Source organism: Lutjanus erythropterus, chromosome 9, assembly GCF_056507025.1.
Source record: "Lutjanus erythropterus isolate fLutEry1 chromosome 9, fLutEry1.hap2, whole genome shotgun sequence".
NCBI lineage: Eukaryota > Metazoa > Chordata > Actinopteri > Lutjaniformes > Lutjanidae > Lutjanus > Lutjanus erythropterus.
In genome coordinates this window covers 34,352,761-34,372,951 of record NC_139325.1, presented here as the reverse complement: position 1 = coordinate 34,372,951, position 20,191 = coordinate 34,352,761, and the positions used below count along the sequence as shown (strand labels likewise).

Genomic DNA, 20,191 nt, shown 5'->3' with positions numbered 1-20,191 from the left:
ACGTTGTTTAAAGGGATAGTTCACCCAAAAATGAAAGTTCAGTCATTATTTACTCACCCACATACAGATTGAAGGTCAGGTTTAGTTTTTTAGTCCACAAAACAGTGCTGGACCAGTTTTCAAAAAACGGGATAAAAACATAAAATGCCTCCATACTGCTCGTCTGGTGTAATCCAACTCTCCTGAAGCCCCAACATGCCAAGATGACTAAAAAAAATGTTATTTACACCATATTTTTAGTCTGAATCTTCACTGTAGACCTTTAGCCTGGAGCCACGTTCACGTGTGCCGCACACTGTCTGAACAGGGTGTGTGTGGTGTGCAAACAGCATGTCAGTATTGTATTCGGTATATTGAATTTTCATTAATTAATTTTCAATAAACTTAAGATATTAAGTTGAACAATTGATGAACATTTATACATTTAACATTTATTCTATTTTATTAACTTTTACTTAACTAATTCAATTATAAACTTCAGTATGGTTCAGATTTTCATTACTGTGAAAACAATTAACAATGAGTTACTGTAAAGGGCATTGAAGAGACACAGCAAGTTTTTATCTTATATGTTTTCTTCCAACTATAAACCAGAAGGGTCTCAGGAAAGTTTTAAGATATGCAGGGAAGCCTGCTAATATACTGATCATGTTTCTTTAGAAACTTAATTGAATTGATGAATTAAGTTGATTGGACTCATTGCATTCATTCAACTCATCATTTCAAGTAAAAAAACTTCAACTTAAAAGAACTTCATGTTTATTTTGTGAGCAAAATCTGACAGAAATGAATATTTTGTGTGCACAGAGGAAGTCTAGGATCTTTTACTTTAACTCATGAAAAACAGGAGCAAAAAATGGGAGCTGCTTTTACATTTTTGTTGATTGTATTTTCTGCTTTTTTGTAGCTATCATTAGTGTTTTAATGTAATTTATGTGTCTTTGTTGCTGTCATTACACCCGGCCAGGGACTACAGTTGAAAATTAGCCAAGACGGCTAAACTGGCACGTTTACAGAAATGTTTATTAATGTGGTCTGTCGCTGCGGCTTTAAACTGGAGAAATAAATAAATAAATGAAGAAGAAGTGCTGACAATGGCTGTGGGAATAAAGTGCCAAGAATAAAATAATAAATGGGACATATACCAAAAAAAAAAAAAAAAAAAAAAGTTGACAGCCTGTTGGCGCAACAGAGTCGGGCATCTGGTGTGTGTGTGTGTGTGTGTGTGTATGTGTGTATGGCGTAGAGGTGATATTGTTGCAGCTGCTCTGCTAACGAAGAAAATGCAAATAACTGAACACACACACACACACCCACGCAGACACACGCTGTGCAAATGCCTGCTGAGTCATGCCTTTAGACAGGCAGAGACCTTTGCTCATGTAACGGTAAATAATGCCAAACCTGCGTGCCAGATCCATCATCAAATGTTTGTTTATGGAATACGGTATGGCAGGCCATCAAAGGTTTGGCGACAAGATATTGCACCATCTGAGTTTACATGGTTCGATAATCATGAAAATTCCAATCTGTCTGGTCAATTTGTGCAATCTGTACCCTCCGTCCCCTTCTCTTTGGTACACAAACTGCTCTATAAAACACCCAGAGAGCAGAGAGACGGAGCTGAAGTTTGCGATCGCTGACAGGCACGATGAACCCCATCAAAAGCAAAGGTAAAACCCTCTTATACGCTGCGCACGAGTGACGTCTGAGTGTGTGTGTGTGTCTGCTTGTAATCTAAAGTTCTAATCTAAAGTTCTATCTGCTGTCCGTCTCTTCAGGCACCCTGGGAATCAGAGGCCACGCCGTCCTCTGTGTTCTCATCAGCCTGTTGGTTTCTGCAGCCTCCTCTGAGGATCCAGAGGTTATAGAGGCTCCAAAAGAAGACGTGGCCGCTCTGAAGCTGAGGCTGCACCTTCTGCTGAACAGCTACAAAGAGATGTGTAAGCAGTACTCCAACTTGGCACCCAGCTGCGGAGCTCCAGGTACTGCATGCTCTCCTCCGTCGGCACACGGACCATAATTCATGATCTGTTTGAGTACGTTAACTCCACAATCCGACGTGTTCTGCATTTTTCTGTAAACTGTCTGCAAACTTTACTTTCCCCCCAGTTATTCAGGCTTTGTTTGACTGCTGCAACAATTAAAATACTCCTTTTATTAGTCCCACGACGGGGAGCGTTTCAGTGTTACAGCACCAAAGTGGATGGGAAAAATATAAAGAAGCACCAACAAAATACATAAAAATATAAGTAAGAGGGTATATTTTGAAAAATGAACAATTTAAACAGGGTAAATATAAAAATAGGAGCAGTGTATACAATATAAGGAGACTCAGCGGTTGAAGCAGCAGTAGCTCAGTCTGTAAGAACTTGGCTTGGGACCTGAAGGGTCACCAGTTCAAATCCCACGCGGACCAAAGTACAGAGTGTGGACTGGCAGCTGAAGAGGTGCCAGCTCACCTCCCCCTGACCAAGGCACCGAAACCCTAACTGCTCGGGGCGCCTGACTATATGTATATATCTGTATGTGTGCAGCCACCTCGCTCTGACATCTCTCCAGTGTCTATAGGTCCTGTGTGTGTGTGTGTGTGTGTGTGTGTGTGTGTGTGTGTGTGTGTGTGTGTGTGTGTGTGTGTGTGTGTTTCGGGCCTGTGTATGTATGCACAAAAAATACAACAGAGTGAAAAATGCAGTTTCCCCTCAGGGCTTAATAAAGTATGCCTTCTTCTTCTGCACAGAGGGAATATTCACAATAATACACCTGATTATTGCACATTTGAATTAAAATTCATCTGAGTGAAATATTGATATTGCACACCTGACTGAAGTACTGCAATTAAAAATTAAAAATTTACCTGTGTGAACTAATGGATAGTATGAAGTGACATTACACCTGAAAATAAATATTGATATTGCACAGCTGGTGTACGTGGTAGTGCAGACCAATTATCATAGTATGTGGTGAGTCTACCGGGAGCAGAGCTGGTTGTAAAGTCTGACAGCTGCGGGAAGGAAGCACCTGCGATAGCGCTCGTTCACACACTAGTTAATTAATTGATTGAATTGAAAGAAAATTTGTTGCCAACTATTTCGATAATCATTTCAGTCATTTTTCAAGCAAAAATGTCAAACATTCGTTGGTCCCAGCTTCTTAAAAGTGAGGATTTGCAGCTTTTCTTTGCCATTTAAAACAGTAAATGAAGAATTTTTCGGTTTTGGACTGTTGGTTGGACAAAACGTCAGAAATCACTCTCCCGCCTCCAAGCAGCAGCTCGGCTTCTGACTGGTTTTATCAGACGACATCACATCGCCCCAGTCCTGGCTCGCCTCCACTGGCTCCCTGTGTGTTTCAGAATTGATTTTAAGATTTTGTTGATCACTTTTTAAAGCCCGCCTGGGTCTGGCCCCCGAGCCACATAGCTCAAATGTTGTACCGTATGAGCCAGCATGCAGCCTTAGATCCTCGAGCGGGGCCCGCCTGGCTGTCACAACGTCGCAGGTTAAGTCTAAAGGCGCCCGTGCTTTCTCCATCAGGGCCCCTCGAGTTTGGAACGACCTGCTCAAAGAAATAAGGCTGTAGGATCAGTAACATCTTTCATCCATTTTTATAGACTTGCTTTTATGTGATGTTGTCTTTTAAACCTTTTATTTTTCACTTTGCTTTCATTTATTCTTATTGGCATGTTTTTTATTTTTATTTATTTTTATTGACATGCTTTGCTTGTTTCCTGTTGTGTCTTATTTTCACTATGTTTTAGTGTCTTTTGCTTGTGCTTCAGTTTTTACATCCATTTCAGCTTCTGCTTCTGTTTGGCGTCATTGTTTTGGCTTTGTGTTGCCACGCTGGGTATCCTGCTTTTTCGTTTTGTCTGTCAAAGCACTTTTAAAGGTGCTATATAGATGAAGTTATTATCATTGTTTTTATTAATAATAATAATTTGGGAAATCGTGATGAGCATTTTTCACAAATTTTTGGATTAATTGTGAAAATAACCAGCAGATTAGCAGATTAATCGATCATGAAAATAAGCGTTAGTTGCAGCCCTGTGTTGTATGTTTGAGTAACACGAGCACGCGCTCTCCCACAGAGTTCAACTGCACAGAGTGTCCTGACGACTGGCTTCACGTCGGGGATCAATGCTTCCACCTCAGCACTGACAGGCACGCCTTCTCTACTAGTGAGCAAAAGTGTGAAGAGACAGGCGGCCATCTCGCCATCTTGACCACCAGAGAACAGCACGTAAGTCCGTCTGTGTACGGTCGTCCTTTTTTGTCTGAGTTTCTTGAATATATTCGATAATTAACAAAGCGCTCTGCATGTGGACGCGATGTATTATCAGGAGGCCGTGGAACAAGAAGGCAGAAGGATCGGAGGCACATACACATACTACTGGATCGGACTGACTGACGCTGAGGAAGAGGGAACATGGAAATGGGTGGACAACTCAACAATTATAACCTCGTATGTAATGCAACGACTACATTTAAAGCACTCTTCTCATAATAAAACAATATTCTATAAGTACCAGAGGTGGCAAAAGTACCCACGTTCTTAACTCAAGTATAAGTACAGATACTAAATAAAAAAAAACTGGTAAAAATAGAAGCACTGATTCATCCTCTTGAAAAATGAAGTACAGGCTCTGAAAAGAAGAATAAAATTAAAAAATATCTCTCTGAAGGACATTTCTACTGGCTGTTTCTGTGCAAAGCTAACTGAAACTCACCTGGTTATCCACCAATGAAAAAGACTTATGAATATTATTTTTTTTTAAAAGAATAATCAATAAGTCCCTTAAAGTGCATTAAAGTAAAGTAACAAGCCTGTAAAGTAAAATGTTAGAAAAACAAATATTGAAGTACAGCACAGATACCTGAAAGACCTATAATGAACTTTCATATCGTGTTGGTTTTCGAGGACCCTGTGGACAGAAGCATTAGTGTTTCCACAGTAATAACCACAAAATATACATCAAAAAATAAAATTATCTAAATAAAGATCTGCTCTTGCTTCCTTTTATCTGGCAGACACACCACTCACTGTAACTTTGGCTGGGAAAATGTAAACTCAGGCTCATTTCATCTGATTTCAGGGAGAATCTGACCAGACCTTAAAGTATCAAACTGAGACTGTTTCATAACCAGTTTAAAACCACCTCGTAGCTTTAAGTGCAGTTACTAAGTATTTGTACTCACTTACCTTCCACCTCTGATAAGTACTATGAATTTTCTCTCGACATGAACAAAAGAAGCGCGCACACACAGTGAGAACATGCACGTCCATGAGTTAAAATTCAATCACCCTAATTAAGGTTCAATGACTGAAAATATTCCAGGGCACCTACCCAAACTCATGTTGAAGGATTAACAGCTTTACAATAAAGACTTTGGTGTTTGGTGGTTTGGAGTAGCAAATGGTCTTTTTAGCTAACATTAGCAGTTGGTCTGTATAATTAATGTTAACAGTTGGTCTTTGTAGCTATCATTAGGAGTTAGTGTGTGTAGCTAATGTTAGCAGATGGTCTGTGTAGCTAATGTTAGCAGTTAGTCTATGTGGCTAACATCAGAAGTTAGTGTGTGTAGCTACCATTAGTTGTTGGTCTGTGTGGCTAACATTAGCAGTTGGCCTTTGTAGCTAACATTAGCATTTGGTCTGTGTAGCTAATGTTAGCAGTTAGTCTGTGTAGCTAACATCAGTTGTTGGTCTGTATAGCTAATAGTAGTGGTCTGTGTAGCTAACATTAGCTGTTGGTCTGTGTGGCTAATGTTAGCTGTTGGTCTTACCTGTAAATGTTTCTGTAAATTAGATGTTTTGTTCTTAGATGATGGCAGTATTTTCACAGCTGATAATAGAACTATCACTCGACTGCAATTGTGAGGCTAACACAGCTAACGTTAGCTACATGCTACATCTGCTGCTGACTTAGCAGCCACAGGTCAGAGAAGACAGAGGACCCAAAAATATTCGATGCAGTATATATATCTCCATCAGCTAAGGGGTCCATGGCCTGAAAAAACACTGAAGACCCCTGTGTTAAATGCAACAGGATACTATTTTTGAAAACTCTGAAAAGCAGCCATGGCCTGAGGATCAAAACTGGTAAACGCAACACTTTGACAGGTTCACTGAGTTTGCCAAGACCTCAAAAAAAAAAAAAAAAAAAAAAAGAAAGAAAGAAAGAAAGAAAGAAAAGTTTTCAGTGTGAAAGTCGACCTTGTTGAACAGATGTAGTGTGAAGCAGAAAGGTCTGCTGAGCTTATTCTTGTCAATGTGTGTTTACTCACACACACCTCGGATATTTCTAACAGTGACTGTCCACTGTCAACACCCCTGCTGCTTGCCAATAACACTCTGAGCAACACTGAGCCATGCCAGCGGCTCCGTGAGGCTCTACTGAAACACAGCAGAGCTCTGAGCTGAATGATAAAAACAACACGGTGATGTTTGGCAGGTAGACAGTTTACCATGTTCTCTGTCTTATTTTAGTGCGTTTGCATGCCAATTATTTGCTAATTGGCACTAAGTACAAAGTACTTCTGATTCTGATGCAAATGCCATTAGTTTTGCAGGTATTTAGCAATGGGAAAATTGTAATTTTGACCTGATCCATCCATGAGACATTTCACACAAAACCTCATGGTGATGCTGGAGGAAAAAGGGGGCAGGATTCCTCCTCTGGGGACCATGAATGCCTGTACGAACCTTTATAGCAATTCATCCAGTAGTTGATGAGATCTTTCACCTTACACCAAAGCGATGATTTGACCAGCTGACCAACACTGGTCTCCATAAAACCAAAAAAGAGTCGGCTCTCTGTGCGGAAAGACATAATTTGGTGCTTTGTCAAACCGGCTCTATTCCAAAAGAATATAATACAATTCTTAACCGAACATTAGTATATAATTTTAATCAGGAGAAACAAGTGAATGAAGTTAAGATAATTGCTTAATATAACAGATGATATGTGATAATTAAGTCTTGGCGGAGAGTCTTTGGCGCTCAGACTCTACGGGGAGATTTGTAATCGAGGGACATCTGCCCCGAGCAGCAGCAAAATAAATCCCCCTGATAGTGGTGGTGGCTGATGACTGCTGAGGCTGATGAGAAGATGAAATGATGAAGACTGGGCAAGCATGAAAAGGCAGACAGAGACCATTCTTGAGAAAGAAAAAAAATATATATATAAATACCAACACTAATTCCATTTTCTTGGTAAAAAATATTTTTTTAAGGAGAGGAAAGGACAAGAATACATTAAATTTCTGTAATTTATGAAATGTTTTGGTTTGCTTTAATTTTTTAATTATTAAACTTGTTCCGTCTCAGACTAATATTCACAACTGTAAACAATTAAAAATGCGCTAAAAGCCGTCAAAATCTAAAACTAACAATACCAACTGGTGTGAACTAGGTGTGAAAATGTGCTATTTAAATAATGTTTGTTTTTTGTTTTTTTTTTATGAAAATGTTGCCCCTTTAAAGTTGTGTACCAGATTTCTGTCACATTTAATCAGGCATAAAAATGGTTAGCTATTCCCTAAGGACCCCTGGCTCACTTCCTGTTTCAAAAAAGGTGGGAACACTGTTGAAGCTTTCAGAATTAAAACTAAATTTAAAAAAAAATGGTTTTAAAACAAGTGTATTTTGATTAGCATTAACAGAACTCTTAGCAACTTAAAAAAATAAAATTTAACAATTAATTTAACATTTTGTCAACTCCATGAGATGTCAGCTTGTCTGTCTGACTTTAAATGAGCTCAGAAAAAAAAAAATCCTATTTTCAGATTTGTGATGACTTTTCCCACCAAATCCAAGAGCTGTTTAAAATTGTTTATTTACCCATAAAGGAAGACTTAACCCTTCGGTTTATCAGAGAAATTCAAAATCACCTGACTTGAAAATACATGATTTTTATTGGACAGGAAGGATATAAAAATGATAAGCTGAACAGCGACAACGTCTTTTACATCTTTTTTGTCTTTTGCATCTTTTTCATTTTGTTTCGTCTATTTTGTCTTCTACGTTTTACATCTTGCTACATCTTTTACGCTCTTTTTCATCTTGTTACGTCAAAACCTGCAGGACGTGTGCAGTAGAGCGAAAAAGAAAGCCACAATATTTTCCTCTGAGGTGTAGTGGAGTAGAAATAAAACGTTTCATAAAATGTTACTTTCCGCTTTGACTAATTTTTTTGTTTGTTTCCCACCATGTAGATTTTGGAACACAGAGAAAGGTGAGCCAGACAACAACGTGTCCGGTGGGAAGGAGGGAGAGGACTGTGCTGTGGTGGACAGCTTTAGTAAGACCTGGTACGATGTTCCCTGCGACTTCTCGTATCCCCGAGTTTGCCAGAAGGACGCCACCGTGCTCCCGTGAGCCCCACCCCGCCACCGCAGGACCACCACTCACTTAATAAAGATATCGATTCTTTATTGAAAAACTTCAGCGGCCAATCAAATAAACAATTCTCTGACAAAAGGGAGTCCTGTTTTTATTTATGTAATAAAGTAATTTATACAAACATTTGCTCATTTTAAAAAATATATACTTGTAAGTATGGTAACGCTTTATTTGAAGGGGTGTGCATAAGATTGTCATTACACCGTCATAATCATGTCATGACACCTCTCATGAATATGAAGCCGTCTTTATGGATGTTTATGACTGTTGTCATCAAGTGTCATTTGGTCAGTCATGGAAGTTTTAATGCAAAGCTGACATTGTTTGAGATGTCTGAAATTCTGTGACAACTTGACATTAACCAAGACAAAAGTGTCTTTATTAAGACAACGTGACATTATCAAACTGGTCAGCTTTGTTTTAACAAGACATTAAACTGTCATATGTGGTTGGTTTTGATGCTGGCTGTCATGAGACCATTATAAGGGTGCCATGAATATTTTCCTCGACCCCAAGTAAAATGGTACGTATTGGACTTAATTAGCGGACTCAGCCCTGCTAATAAGGCAGCTAGCTCCATGGCTAGCAGAGCTAACTAGCTAACACCAGTTACAGATAACAGCAGACAGCGGTTAGCCTACTTTAGCAAAAAGTAAATTAGCTAACTGCCGTCTGTCCTTCACCTAAATGTAAGTTAAATCACCTTGGTACTTTACTCTGTCGTCAAACTGATCTTATTATATTTAATGACATCTTTATGACATGTCCAAATGGTACGACTTTAGTTGAAGCCCAGGAAATTATTCATTGCATTGTTAAAGCATTTGACAGTGTAATAAAACTTTATGACAAGTCTAAAATCTAACATTTTACTTGAGGTCCAAGAAAATATTCATTACACCCTTATAATGGTTTCATGATAGCCAGTGTCAAAACAAACTACATCATGACACTTTAAAGTGATAAAAATATAAAGAAACAGTTTCTTTAAGTCTGATAATGTCAAGTTGTAATGACAAAGGTACTGGCTTGGTTTATGTCAAGTTGTCATAACAAAGACATTTCAAAGAATGCCAACTTTGCGTTAAAGATTACATAATTAACTGAATGACAGTGTGTGTCATAAACATTCATAAAGACCCCTTCATGTTCATGACATGGTTATGACAGTGTAATGACAGTCTTATGTACATGCCTTCATATAAAGTGTTACTGTAAATATTTATAAAAGCAACCAAGCCTAAAAATACTTTGCACAGCATGACAAAAAGACAAATCTTACACCAATGTGAATGAACGACAGTGTACATAAACAGTTATTAACAGTAATAATCATGACGTTAAAATGATAAGTTAATGGAATACCAGTTTCATAGAGCAATTCTGTGACAGAGAAAAGCCCTCAGCCCTAAGAAATCAGTTATATTTAAAAAAAAATACAAATATAAAAGCGATTAAATCTGGCTGATATGTACAAATAAAATACATTTTTTTGTGAAATAAAGTCTCATCTGACATTTCAACAATGACTGAACTTTGTTTCAAACTTTCAGAGCCTCGTCTCACACACCTAACAGAGGTCCACAGTTTAGTAGATAGGACAGAAAAATCCATCTTATCTGGACAGAAATTCAATTGGTTGCGATGTCCTCCTGAAAGTGTCTCTCCGGGAGATATTACGTTCTGTAAAATCCTTTGGGCTTGGGGCTGAAACAAAAAAAGGCACATGTTTCTGTTTGAGACACAGAGCTACAAAAAGCAAAATGAAAGAAAAGATGTTTATTTTATTAAAGTTTTTATCTTCGTTAGACACCTTACGGCTAAAGGTTGTTTTCAGATTTCAGTGCCGATGAGCAGAGGTGGTAGAAGTACACACATGCTTTACTCAGACACAAATACAGATACTAAAACAAAAAGATAGAAATAAAAAAAAAAAAGACTGGTAAAAGTAGAAGTACTGATTCAAAGATGTGAATGTGAATAAATGTAAAAAGTCGTCTTCTGAAGGACATTTCTACTGGCTGTTACTGTGCAAAGCTAACTGGTACATCTTTTTTTGTCCTGTAAATCTTTTTCAACTTGTCATGTCTTTTACATCAGTTTTGTCTAGTTATGTCTTTTGCATCTTTTTCACTAAGTTACATCTTTTACCTTCTTTTTCATCTTGTTACATTTTTTACTTTTTTTTTTTTTTTTGTCTTATTGCATATTGTTTGTCCTGTAAATCTTTTTGGTCTTTTTTGTCTTTTTCAGCTTGGTATGTCTTTAATGTCTTTTTTTTTTATCTTGTATCTTTCTCATTTTGTTACATCTTTTGTGTCTTGTTAGATCTTTTTCATTTTGTTGTCTTTTTTTTTTGTCTTGTTACGTCTTTTTATCTTGTTACATCTTTTTAAAATCTTGTTACGTCTTTTACCGTCGTTTTTGTCTTGTTACTTCTTTTCATGTCAGTTTTGACTGATTATGTCTTTTACATCTTGTTACGTCTTTTCATGTCAGTTTTGTCTAGTTACGTCTTTTTCATCTTGATAGGTCTTTTACATAATTTTTGTCTTGTTATGTCTGTCGTTCATGATAGGCACTGATGGATACACACAGAAACTGTCTTTTCTATGTGTTATTATTTGGAATCGGTCTTGTTGTTGGCAAGTGCACTTATGCAAAATAAAAATAATAAATAATTCCCCTCAAATGCATAAAAAGTAAAGTAACAAGCCTGTTTTGAAAATGTAAGGAGTATAAAGTACAGATCCCTGTGTTAAAATGTAGGGAATAAAAGTTTTAAAAAATGTCAGAAAAATAAATATTCAAGTTAAGTACAGATACCTGAAAAATCTACTTAAGAACAGTAACAAAGTATTTGTACTTAGTTACTTCCCACCCCTGCTGATGAGTGTGAATGTGTGTTTGAAGCCATTTCATCAGTCCAGGAAATGGTTGATACGTACTTTTTGCACTGGCAGAGTCGATGGCGGAGGCGTGACGTCTTCCGCTAATGTCAGCCACAGACAGAAACACACATGCAAAGACAGAGAGATAACTCTTAATGTCATATTAATAATCCAGTGTGTCTAACACAAAGGAGTAGGGATGGTTTAACTGTACTTGTCTGCGTCGGCAGAGGATGAAGACGAGGAGGAGGAGGAGGAACACGATGACTGCGACGCTACATATGATCACCAGCATCCAAACGCTCAGCCTGGGTTCTGTACACAGAGACAGAGACAGTCATCAAACACATTACCGTACGCAGAACGCATCTTTCCTGACGTAAAGAAGATTGTGGCCACAAGGTCATGCCCATGTCATATTTCCTGCCACTGTCTCACTTCCTGCTGCACTCACCGATCTTCAGCGTGATGACAACCCACGTCAGCATCGTCTCTCCCTGCCAGAGCTCACACTTCCACTTTCCGCCATCTCCTGTACCGACCGCCGGGATGGTGAAGTGGCTGCGGTTAAGGTCAGATGTCGGCGTAGACGACAGGGACGAGGTTTTAGGCGGGACCCAATTCAGACGCAGGTCAGAGGGCAGCGGGTGGCCGAGGCCGCAGGTCAGGTTGAGCTGCTGGCCAGAAATTAACTCTGATTGTGGGGCGGAGAAGACTGCGGAGAGAACGGAAGAAAAGAACGGAGAATATTTATCACAACGAATGTGAAATGCATGAGAAAATCTACAATTTTTGACAGACTATAAACAAAGAAAACATTTACTGTCTGAATCTGACCGAGCTTTTGCCAAATGAAAACACAGAATAAAAAGTTTTTCAGGCTCCAGAATGCAACAACGTTCATCTGTCAGACCTTAAAACTAAAGTGGCCAGGGTCTTGCTGTTCAGGCCCCTTTGGCACACTTTGAAGTGACTATTAAAAAATCACTATTTTAGAATTACTTTTATTGATTTCACTGTTGGTTTTATGATCTTTCACTGTGTTTTATCATAATATCTTATTAACTGTACAGTGCTTTGTAACTTTTTTTTGAAAAGCACTTTATAAAATAAATAAAGTTATTATGTCAAATAAAAAACAGAAACATAGCCATATTATATGGCAGCATCAATTTTAAATCTGCACCAACAACGTAAAAAGGTGAAAAAAATCAGCATTAGTCAGGTGTAATATTCTGCACATCGCCTTAAATAAAATAAAAACTGAAGCAATAAATCAACCATTCAAGAAGCTGAGTGACAGAAAATCAGTCTGCAGCTAGTTTGATAGTTGATTCATCGTTCAAGTCATTTTTAAAATAAAAAAAACAAACAAAAACAAAGCGAAATTCTTTTCCTCAATGGGCGCCGGACTGCTGTTCAAGTCTCCGGGAAACTACAACTGGCATGGCCGCCCACCCAGAGCCTGGTTCTGCCCGAGGCTTCTGGATTTTAAAAGGACGTTTTTCCTCGCTGTAGTGCTTGCTCTTGGTAATAATATATATTATAAAGAGTATAACTGGACCTGAAAAGTCTCTAGAGCTCTATAAATAAAGTTAATTTGAATTCCTCACTATTCTCCAACATCTTACGGACGACATGATTGATTGATAACCGTCAGACTGATTGATAATTAAAATGATCATTAGCCGAAGAAGAAGTTATACAGGCACAAATCAGACAGAGACGTCATTATCTGTCTCTGTGTCTATATTCAGATAGAAGACTGGAGATCGGCGTCGTTTTTACAGGAAGTTGTGTTAAATTTGTCGTTTCTAACCCAATATTCGCTGGAAATGCAATTCTGCTTTGTACTGGAAATAGGAACTCTTTACATTGATGGCATAAAAAAATGTCCTTCAGTTGAAAAAATCATGTTCTTTATATGTTAATCTCACTGCAGCTCATAGTACTATAATATAATACATATACATTTCATTTGATTTAGTTTTGTGATGTGAGACCCCACTGGATGATCGCTTAACCTCTTGGTATTATGTACAAAATTTAGCTCAATAAATAAAGATAAACTAGCACTGGTTTTTAGGTATCATGAAAATAAATTACATTTTAAAAGTCTAGATTTTTGTACAGCCTCAATCCCCGACACCAAATGAACCAGGGCCTGCAACTGCGCATCCATATCATATATGATTCTTAACATTTTAAACTACAAACTGTAACCAAACTTTGTTAACTTATCAGTAACCATTATAATGCTGTGGTCTAAATCCTGAAAGGCAGTGGTTTTCAGTGCTTTTAATTTGTTAATTTCATCAACCTGGAGTGCGTATAAGTAAACTCACGAGCATTCACTCAGTCACAAGCTAAATTAAATGTGTGAGGAAGTGTGGAAGGTGATTTCAGGGGGAACAGCTCTGGAGAACCGCTGGGATTTAACGAAATTAAGACCAATGTTTGGTAGATGCACCTTTGCCTTGAATTAATTCATCAGATCGGTGGACTTGTTTCCTTTCAATGTTCCTGGTTAAATACTAGTTGAGATAAAAATGAGAAATCTTAGGTATTACATCGTAAATCCTCAGAACACAGAGTCCAATTGAAATTCCTTGTGTTATCACGGTCTTCTGGCGGAGGGAAAGCTCGTTATAGTCTATTAAAACAAGTGGAGCCAGACAAGTGTATTAGCCACTGAATTAGACACATGTCACACCAGGGACACTTTCAAATAAACTCTGCAGCGAGGAGATGAAAACACTCGCACAGTTACGACCGAGCGGGAGCGGAGAGGTGGTGAGGAACCGTCTCCAGCTCGAGGTGAATGACAATTAGGACGGAGCAAAGAAACTGGACATCAAAGAGACAAAAAACGAGGACACTGAGATAACAAAGGAGCGAGGAGACGACATTTCACATGACAGATCAGAGCCGCGCTCCTACAAGACAATTTGTTTTGACCAGGCTCGGGGAGTAACGGGATTATGTAATCTATTACAGTTACAGATTTTTAAAGATTGCAATTTTTAAATAAAGGATGATATAAAACCATGCACAGTGCACAGCTGCCAGTTCATTATCATGGCCTCTAGTGATGAAATGCTTCAGTAGGTGGAAATTTTACCACTTTTTGTCTTAAAATCAATCAATCAGTCAATAAATTGTGCACAACAAGGAAAGGAACAGCTGGAAAAACGAACAAACATAACAGTGAACATAAAACACTTAGAGCCGCAACAATTAATCTGTTATTAATCGGCTGTTCAATTAATCTGCATCTATTTTAATAATCGATTAATCATTTTTACTCATTTTTTAACTAAAAAAAGTTAAAAATGTTTTGATTTCAGTTTCTTAAATGTCAATATTTTCTAGTTTCTTTACTCCTCTCTGACAGTAAACTGAATATTTTTGGGTTGTGGACAGAACAAGACATTAGAGGACGTCCTCTTGAACTCTGATCAACATTTTTACCATTTACTGACATTTTATGGACCAAAGAACTGATTGATTAATTGAGAAAATACCCGATTGAATTGATGATGCAAATATTCATTAGTTGCAGCCTTAAAAATACTTTATTAGGCTGAACAATTTCACCGTATTTTATACTGAGGTAATCCAAAAGTAACAGAAAGTAATCAAGTTACATTACTCTAATATTATGATACTTACTGGTAATTTTTTTACTAAGTAATTTGTTACTGTATCTGCATACTTTTTTTTTTTCTTTTTATAGTTTTGACTTACTTTGCAGCACCTCTACTTGCACAGTCCTCTTCAGAGTTACATCATTTTCAAAATTCAGGGTGCACATGTAGTCTCCGCTGTCGTCTTCTCTCCCCAGCTTTCTGGTCAAAGTCAGGTCTCCTGGTTTCTTGTTAAGTAAAACCAGGTCTCTGTTTTGGTTTTTCAACCAGGTCGGTGAGTCCCCTAGAGAGAGGGAGAAGAGCCTCTGTGGATGACCAGAAATGGGACTTGAGCCTGGCTTAGGGACAAAGTGCCAGTTTCCTCCCTGGATGCCCTTAGCTTTGATTTGTTCCCAGGAGAAGTGATCAGGGATGGAACAGGGGATCCTGAGCGACGAGGACTTAGACGTATACTGAGGACGCGAAGGAGCCGGGGAGAGGTCTAAATGAGGAAGGAAAGACAGAAATAATGGTGAACTTATCAATCACACTTTAATTTACAGTACACTAATAAGATCTGAAAACTATACTTTATATTAAATTACTTTATTTTATCTTTATTCTTTATTAGACAGTATTAGATTCTTTATTAGACCCTTATTAGACTTCGTTAGAGAGTAATTAAGGACATGTTACAAAAGAGCTGTACTGTAAACTTTAGTCTGTTATTCTACACTATTAGACCCTTATTAGACTTCATTAGAGGGTAATAAGGGACACGTTACAACAGAACTGTACTGTAAACTAAAGTGTATTTGACTTGATTAGAGGATAAATAGGGACACAATACAACAGAACAAACAATACAACAAAATTTGGTTGCACTTTATGTTCTGGTTCACTAATAAGAAGTATCAAGGCGTGCTTTGTATTATATGAGACAAATACTAGAAATAATATGTTCTTTTCAGCTGAACTGTAGTGTAAACTAAATTGTATTATTTCCCACTGTTAGACCCTTATTCAGTTTTGTAGTATACAGTACGTTCTGTTGTAATGAGTCCCTATTTACCCTGTGGTAAAGAACATATAAACTTATTTATAGTTTTAATTTAATTTAATACAAAGTACAGCTTGTTATGTCTTATAAGTGTACTGTTCCATCAACTTATGTTCAGGATCAGAGTACACACACTGATGCATACATGCACAGAACTCACCAATAACCGTAACAGAGGCACTGGCTCGTTTTTCCTTTCTATCATATGGCACAACACAGGTCCACTGGCCACTGTGCTGGCCTGTGGCTTTCACTGTGAGTTGTCCTTGGTTGCAATTTTGTGTCCGTCCCTGGGGATCCAGCCAGTGTGTCTGTGGCCTGCTTTGGCTCTGAGGCTTGTCTGCATTGCAGATCAGAGACAGAGTTTCTCCAGGCAGCAGAGGTGTGGACGGCGTCACAGTCACTGGAACAGAAATTCAGCAGGATGAAGGAAACAGAATGGAAATTATATGACAATTATTAAAAGGACAGCCCCCCCCCCCCCCCCCCCCCCCGCAAAAAAATACAGAAATAAATATTTTTCCTCTGGCCTGTAGTGCTATTTATTCATCTCTACAGTTTTGGTGTGAGTTTTGCAGATATCATCCACGGAGATTTCTGACTTCTCTCCTATATATTGGTACTAAATGGAGTCCTGGAGTAAAGTTAAGTAAAGTAAAATTAAAGATGAGGAATGAATTATTCTTTAATTGTGTGTTAACATGAACTAACTACTTGATTTAAAAAAAAATAGAGGAATGTCGACCTAAGAAAACAGCCTTTTTTCCACTTGACTGCATGTTTTATAAGTTTGTTGGTTTTAAAAAAGTCAAAAGGTGGCAGTGCATCACTGGTTAAATCCCACAGCCTGCAGGTTAAAACATAAAAACGAAACACTGCATAAAGGCTTGCACTAAATTTGACTAAAATATATCTGAGTTCCTTCGTAAAAAGTACACTAACCATAAGATGACGTGATTGAACTCTTAATGTCACCTAATTTTTTGACTCTTACCATTGAGTTTCAGTATTTTGTATGTGATCGTGCCAACAACTAAGTCTCGACCCCTGTTCACCTCGCAGGAAACAGTCCCAAAGTGTTCTTCTTGGATTTCTTTGATGATGAGTGAGTCGCCAGACAAGGACAATTTATTCACCCATTTTTTCGCTGCCTCTGCAAGACAAATGGTTGTTATTGTAAGAATCTTTATCGAGTATCAGTAGATCACTGTGTAGAGAACACTCCAACTCCTTGCATTTCCCTTCTTCCATTGCTGTCAAATAAAGTGAAAAGTACGGTGGCCGACAAGTGCAAATGCGCTGCATATACAGACAGGCGCTGCAAATACAAAAACGCGCTGCATATAAGAAAACAGATGCAAAAGGAAAACGCTGCAAATACAGAAACGCGCTGCATAAACAGAAACGTGCTGCAAATACAGAAACGCGCTGCATATAGGAAAACAGATGCAAAACGAAATCGCTGCAAATACAGAAACGTGCTGCATAAACAGAAACGTGCTGCAAATACAGAAACGCGCTGCATATAGGAAAACAGATGCAAAACGAAAACGCTGCAAATACAGAAACGCGCTGCAAATGAGAAAACAAATGCAAAAAGAAAACGCCGCATATACAGAAACGCGCTGCAAATGAGAAAACAAATGCAAAATGAAAACGCCGCATATACAGTCACACAACGGAAGTGCTCCAGGCCTCTAGGGGCAGTGCTGAGCTTTCCCCCGAGAGACAGACAACGGACGAATCAACCTGCGGAGGAGAGGAATAGACCTACGTGAAAATATTATGGCACATATTACTAGATAAAATCCTTACTGTCTTTTATGTATTATGCACTCCCTGTACTTTACTGTTGTTTTATGTATGAGTGTTGTCATGTTGCTTATATAATGTCATGTTTCCTTGTAAGTCTTCAACATGACAATAAAGTTTGTTTAAAAAAAAATAAAATAAAATAAAAAAAATCCCGAAAGGGGAAACGTAATTATGAAGAATAAACATCCCGTAACTGTTTTTTAAACTAAAAAAGAATGTGAGAAGTAGAAAGTTATTGGTGAGAGGAAAATTGGAGGCGGGAGAGGCTACATGAAAAAGTACGTATTCTTTTTTCTTTTTCTTTCTTTCTTTTTTTCCACATGTGGCCCTCATCTTTTACTGTATTATGAAAGTGCAGCTGATTTACATTTTTACATTTTTGTTTGTTTGTCGGATTTACATTTTCTGATTTTTTGCCTCTCCCGCCTCCAATTTTCCTCTCACCAATAACTTTCTACTTCTCACGGCCTATTCCTCTCCTCCGCAGGTTGATTCGTCCGTTGTCTGTCTCTCGGGGGAAAGCTCAGCACTGCCCCTAGAGGTCTGGAGCACTTCCGTTGTGTGACTGTATATGCGGCGTTTTCGTTTTGCATTTGTTTTCTCATTTACAGCACGTTTCTGTTTATGCAGCGTTTTCGTTTTGCATCTGTTTTCCTATATGCAGCGCGTTTCTGTATTTGCAGCACGTTTCTGTTTATGCAGCACGTTTCTGTATTTGCAGCGTTTTCCTTTTGCATCTGTTTTCTTATATGCAGTGCGTTTCTAAATTTGCAGCGCCTGTCTGTATATGCAGCGCGTTTGCACTTGTCGGCCACCGTAGAAAAGCCTTTCAGTACCTTTATTTACAATTCATACTCAAGATAACTCAGAATTTAGACCTGATTCATTTGTTAACGGTAAAAACATGCTATTATGTCTGTGAATAGCTCAATGCTCTGTTCACCTTCAGTGACACCCGATCCACCATGGTTGTTGCGCCAGGCAAGTTCAAGGCTACCAGAACGCCAGTACAAATAAAGATGTGGTGAAGTCCCCGCTGGAGGTTGTAGGGTAATCGTCTCTCCCACTTGAGCATATATTATCTGTTCTGCCCCTACAAGAGTGAGAGAGATGTTATATATTGGTGCACAAAACCAAACTGACTCCAAGTCAAAATAAACTAATTACCTGCATTCAGTGGATTTTTACCTGCTGTTAACTTGAGCACAGCGATGAGACTGAGGACGGACTGGATTAAGATCTTCATCTCAGTCGCACGTCTGAAAAACAGTTGTTTACAAAAATAAAATACAGGTAACATTTATATAAATTACAGGAAAATTATATTACAAAATATAATTTAAAAAAAAAGATGCTACAATGATGCAGTGATCTGCTCTCTTTTACTTGTTTGGATTAAGACTTTGCCAGCTGCATTTTTTTTACAAGCTGGAAACTGATCTAGGCGGAAGAATACAGTCGATGAGTTTTCTTCATGATCTATAATCACACTCAAGGCGCTTTTTAAGGCCACGTTCAGTCAGTTCATTTCTTTTTAGTCAGCGTCAGCCCTAATAGCTGTAAATTATGTTTTGTCTCCTTTAATATTGAATAATTGTCAGTAATCCGAGATGCAATGCTCTCTAGTTCAATAATTTACACTGTTATAGTTGTCAGGCGCAAGAAATAAAAATAGCAGTGTGTCGTCTGCATAGCTGTGAAGTTTTGCGCTGTGTTGTTGTATAATTTGGTCCAGTAGGAGCACGTACGGTGAGAAGAGGAGTGGACTGAGTATAGAGCCCTGTGGAACACCATCAACACTTTTTTTCTGAGTTCATTAGAGGCTTTTACTAAGACAGTTTCTGTGCCAGGACCGTTCTGAAAGTCCGAGTGATATGCAGTTTTAACGAGTTCATCTCACTGACTTGTTGCAAGTGTCTTGAGTTGGATTGGAATTGGTTCTGCTGGAGTGTCTGATAAACTAAGTTAGGGACAGAAAAAAAACAAATTAAGCATCAGAGAACTCAGTTTGAACACTTGATTTAATAGTTTATTGATGGATTTTAGAAAGTGGGAAGAGGAGTGGAACAAGTACGACGCCCTGAGGTCAGAAGACTTTTTATTTGTGTTATGACCATTCTGGAAGTTCAACTGATATTTGTCATGTTTTTTTTTTATTATCATAAAGGAAGCAGTTTAACTGTTTTATTTTTTTTATAATAGATGGGACAACATTGTTTTTTTTATGAAGATTCTCATTAACATAAACCCTGCAAATAATGCGGTGAAGCTTAAACAAAGCTTAATATTTGGTTTTCTGTTGATGCTGTGTGAGAAAGTTATTGATACAACTCTATGTTTTTAATATAATTTCTTTCTGCACTTATTTGCCAGCCTGTTTAGTTGTGATATACTGT

The 20,191-nt window shown here is 38.1% G+C and overlaps 2 protein-coding genes across 2 annotated transcripts; one reads left to right on the top strand and one right to left on the bottom strand.

The window, feature by feature from the left end:
• The first annotated feature begins 1,518 nt into the window (after positions 1-1,518).
• LOC146321964 (C-type lectin domain family 4 member E-like) lies at positions 1,519-8,481 on the top strand. Its single transcript, XM_084727299.1, has 5 exons — positions 1,519-1,673; positions 1,782-1,985; positions 4,091-4,242; positions 4,343-4,464; positions 8,217-8,481. The coding sequence occupies exons 1-5, from the start codon at positions 1,652-1,654 to the stop codon at positions 8,377-8,379; spliced, it is 663 nt and encodes a 220-aa protein (XP_084583425.1). The 5' UTR covers positions 1,519-1,651; the 3' UTR covers positions 8,380-8,481.
• A 958-nt stretch (positions 8,482-9,439) lies between these two features.
• Positions 9,440-19,054, bottom strand: cd4-1 (CD4-1 molecule). The gene is made up of 9 exons (XM_084727297.1): positions 18,984-19,054; positions 18,739-18,888; positions 16,975-17,133; positions 16,141-16,383; positions 15,042-15,422; positions 11,749-12,009; positions 11,509-11,609; positions 11,352-11,395; positions 9,440-10,110 (listed from the first exon to the last, which is right to left on the bottom strand). Exons 1-9 carry the CDS (start codon positions 19,039-19,041, stop codon positions 10,080-10,082), a joined length of 1,428 nt encoding a protein of 475 aa, XP_084583423.1. The 5' UTR covers positions 19,042-19,054; the 3' UTR covers positions 9,440-10,079.
• Positions 19,055-20,191: the final 1,137 nt, after the last annotated feature.

Bases quoted from the DNA above. Each gene is read 5' to 3' on its own strand.
- LOC146321964 (XM_084727299.1), top strand. From the start codon at position 1,652: ATGAACCCCATCAAAAGCAAAG. The intron at 1,674-1,781 runs GTAAAACCCTCT...CCGTCTCTTCAG, and splicing joins GAACCCCATCAAAAGCAAAG to GCACCCTGGGAATCAGAGGC. The intron at 4,243-4,342 runs GTAAGTCCGTCT...ATGTATTATCAG, and splicing joins TGACCACCAGAGAACAGCAC to GAGGCCGTGGAACAAGAAGG.
- cd4-1 (XM_084727297.1), bottom strand. From the start codon at position 19,041: ATGAAGATCTTAATCCAGTCCGTCCTCAGTCTCATCGCTGTGCTCAAG. The intron at 16,384-16,974 runs GTAAGAGTCAAA...TTTCTGTTCCAG, and splicing joins CAAAATACTGAAACTCAATG to TGACTGTGACGCCGTCCACA. The intron at 11,396-11,508 runs GTACAGTTAAAC...GGCTGACATTAG, and splicing joins TCCTCTGCCGACGCAGACAA to CGGAAGACGTCACGCCTCCG.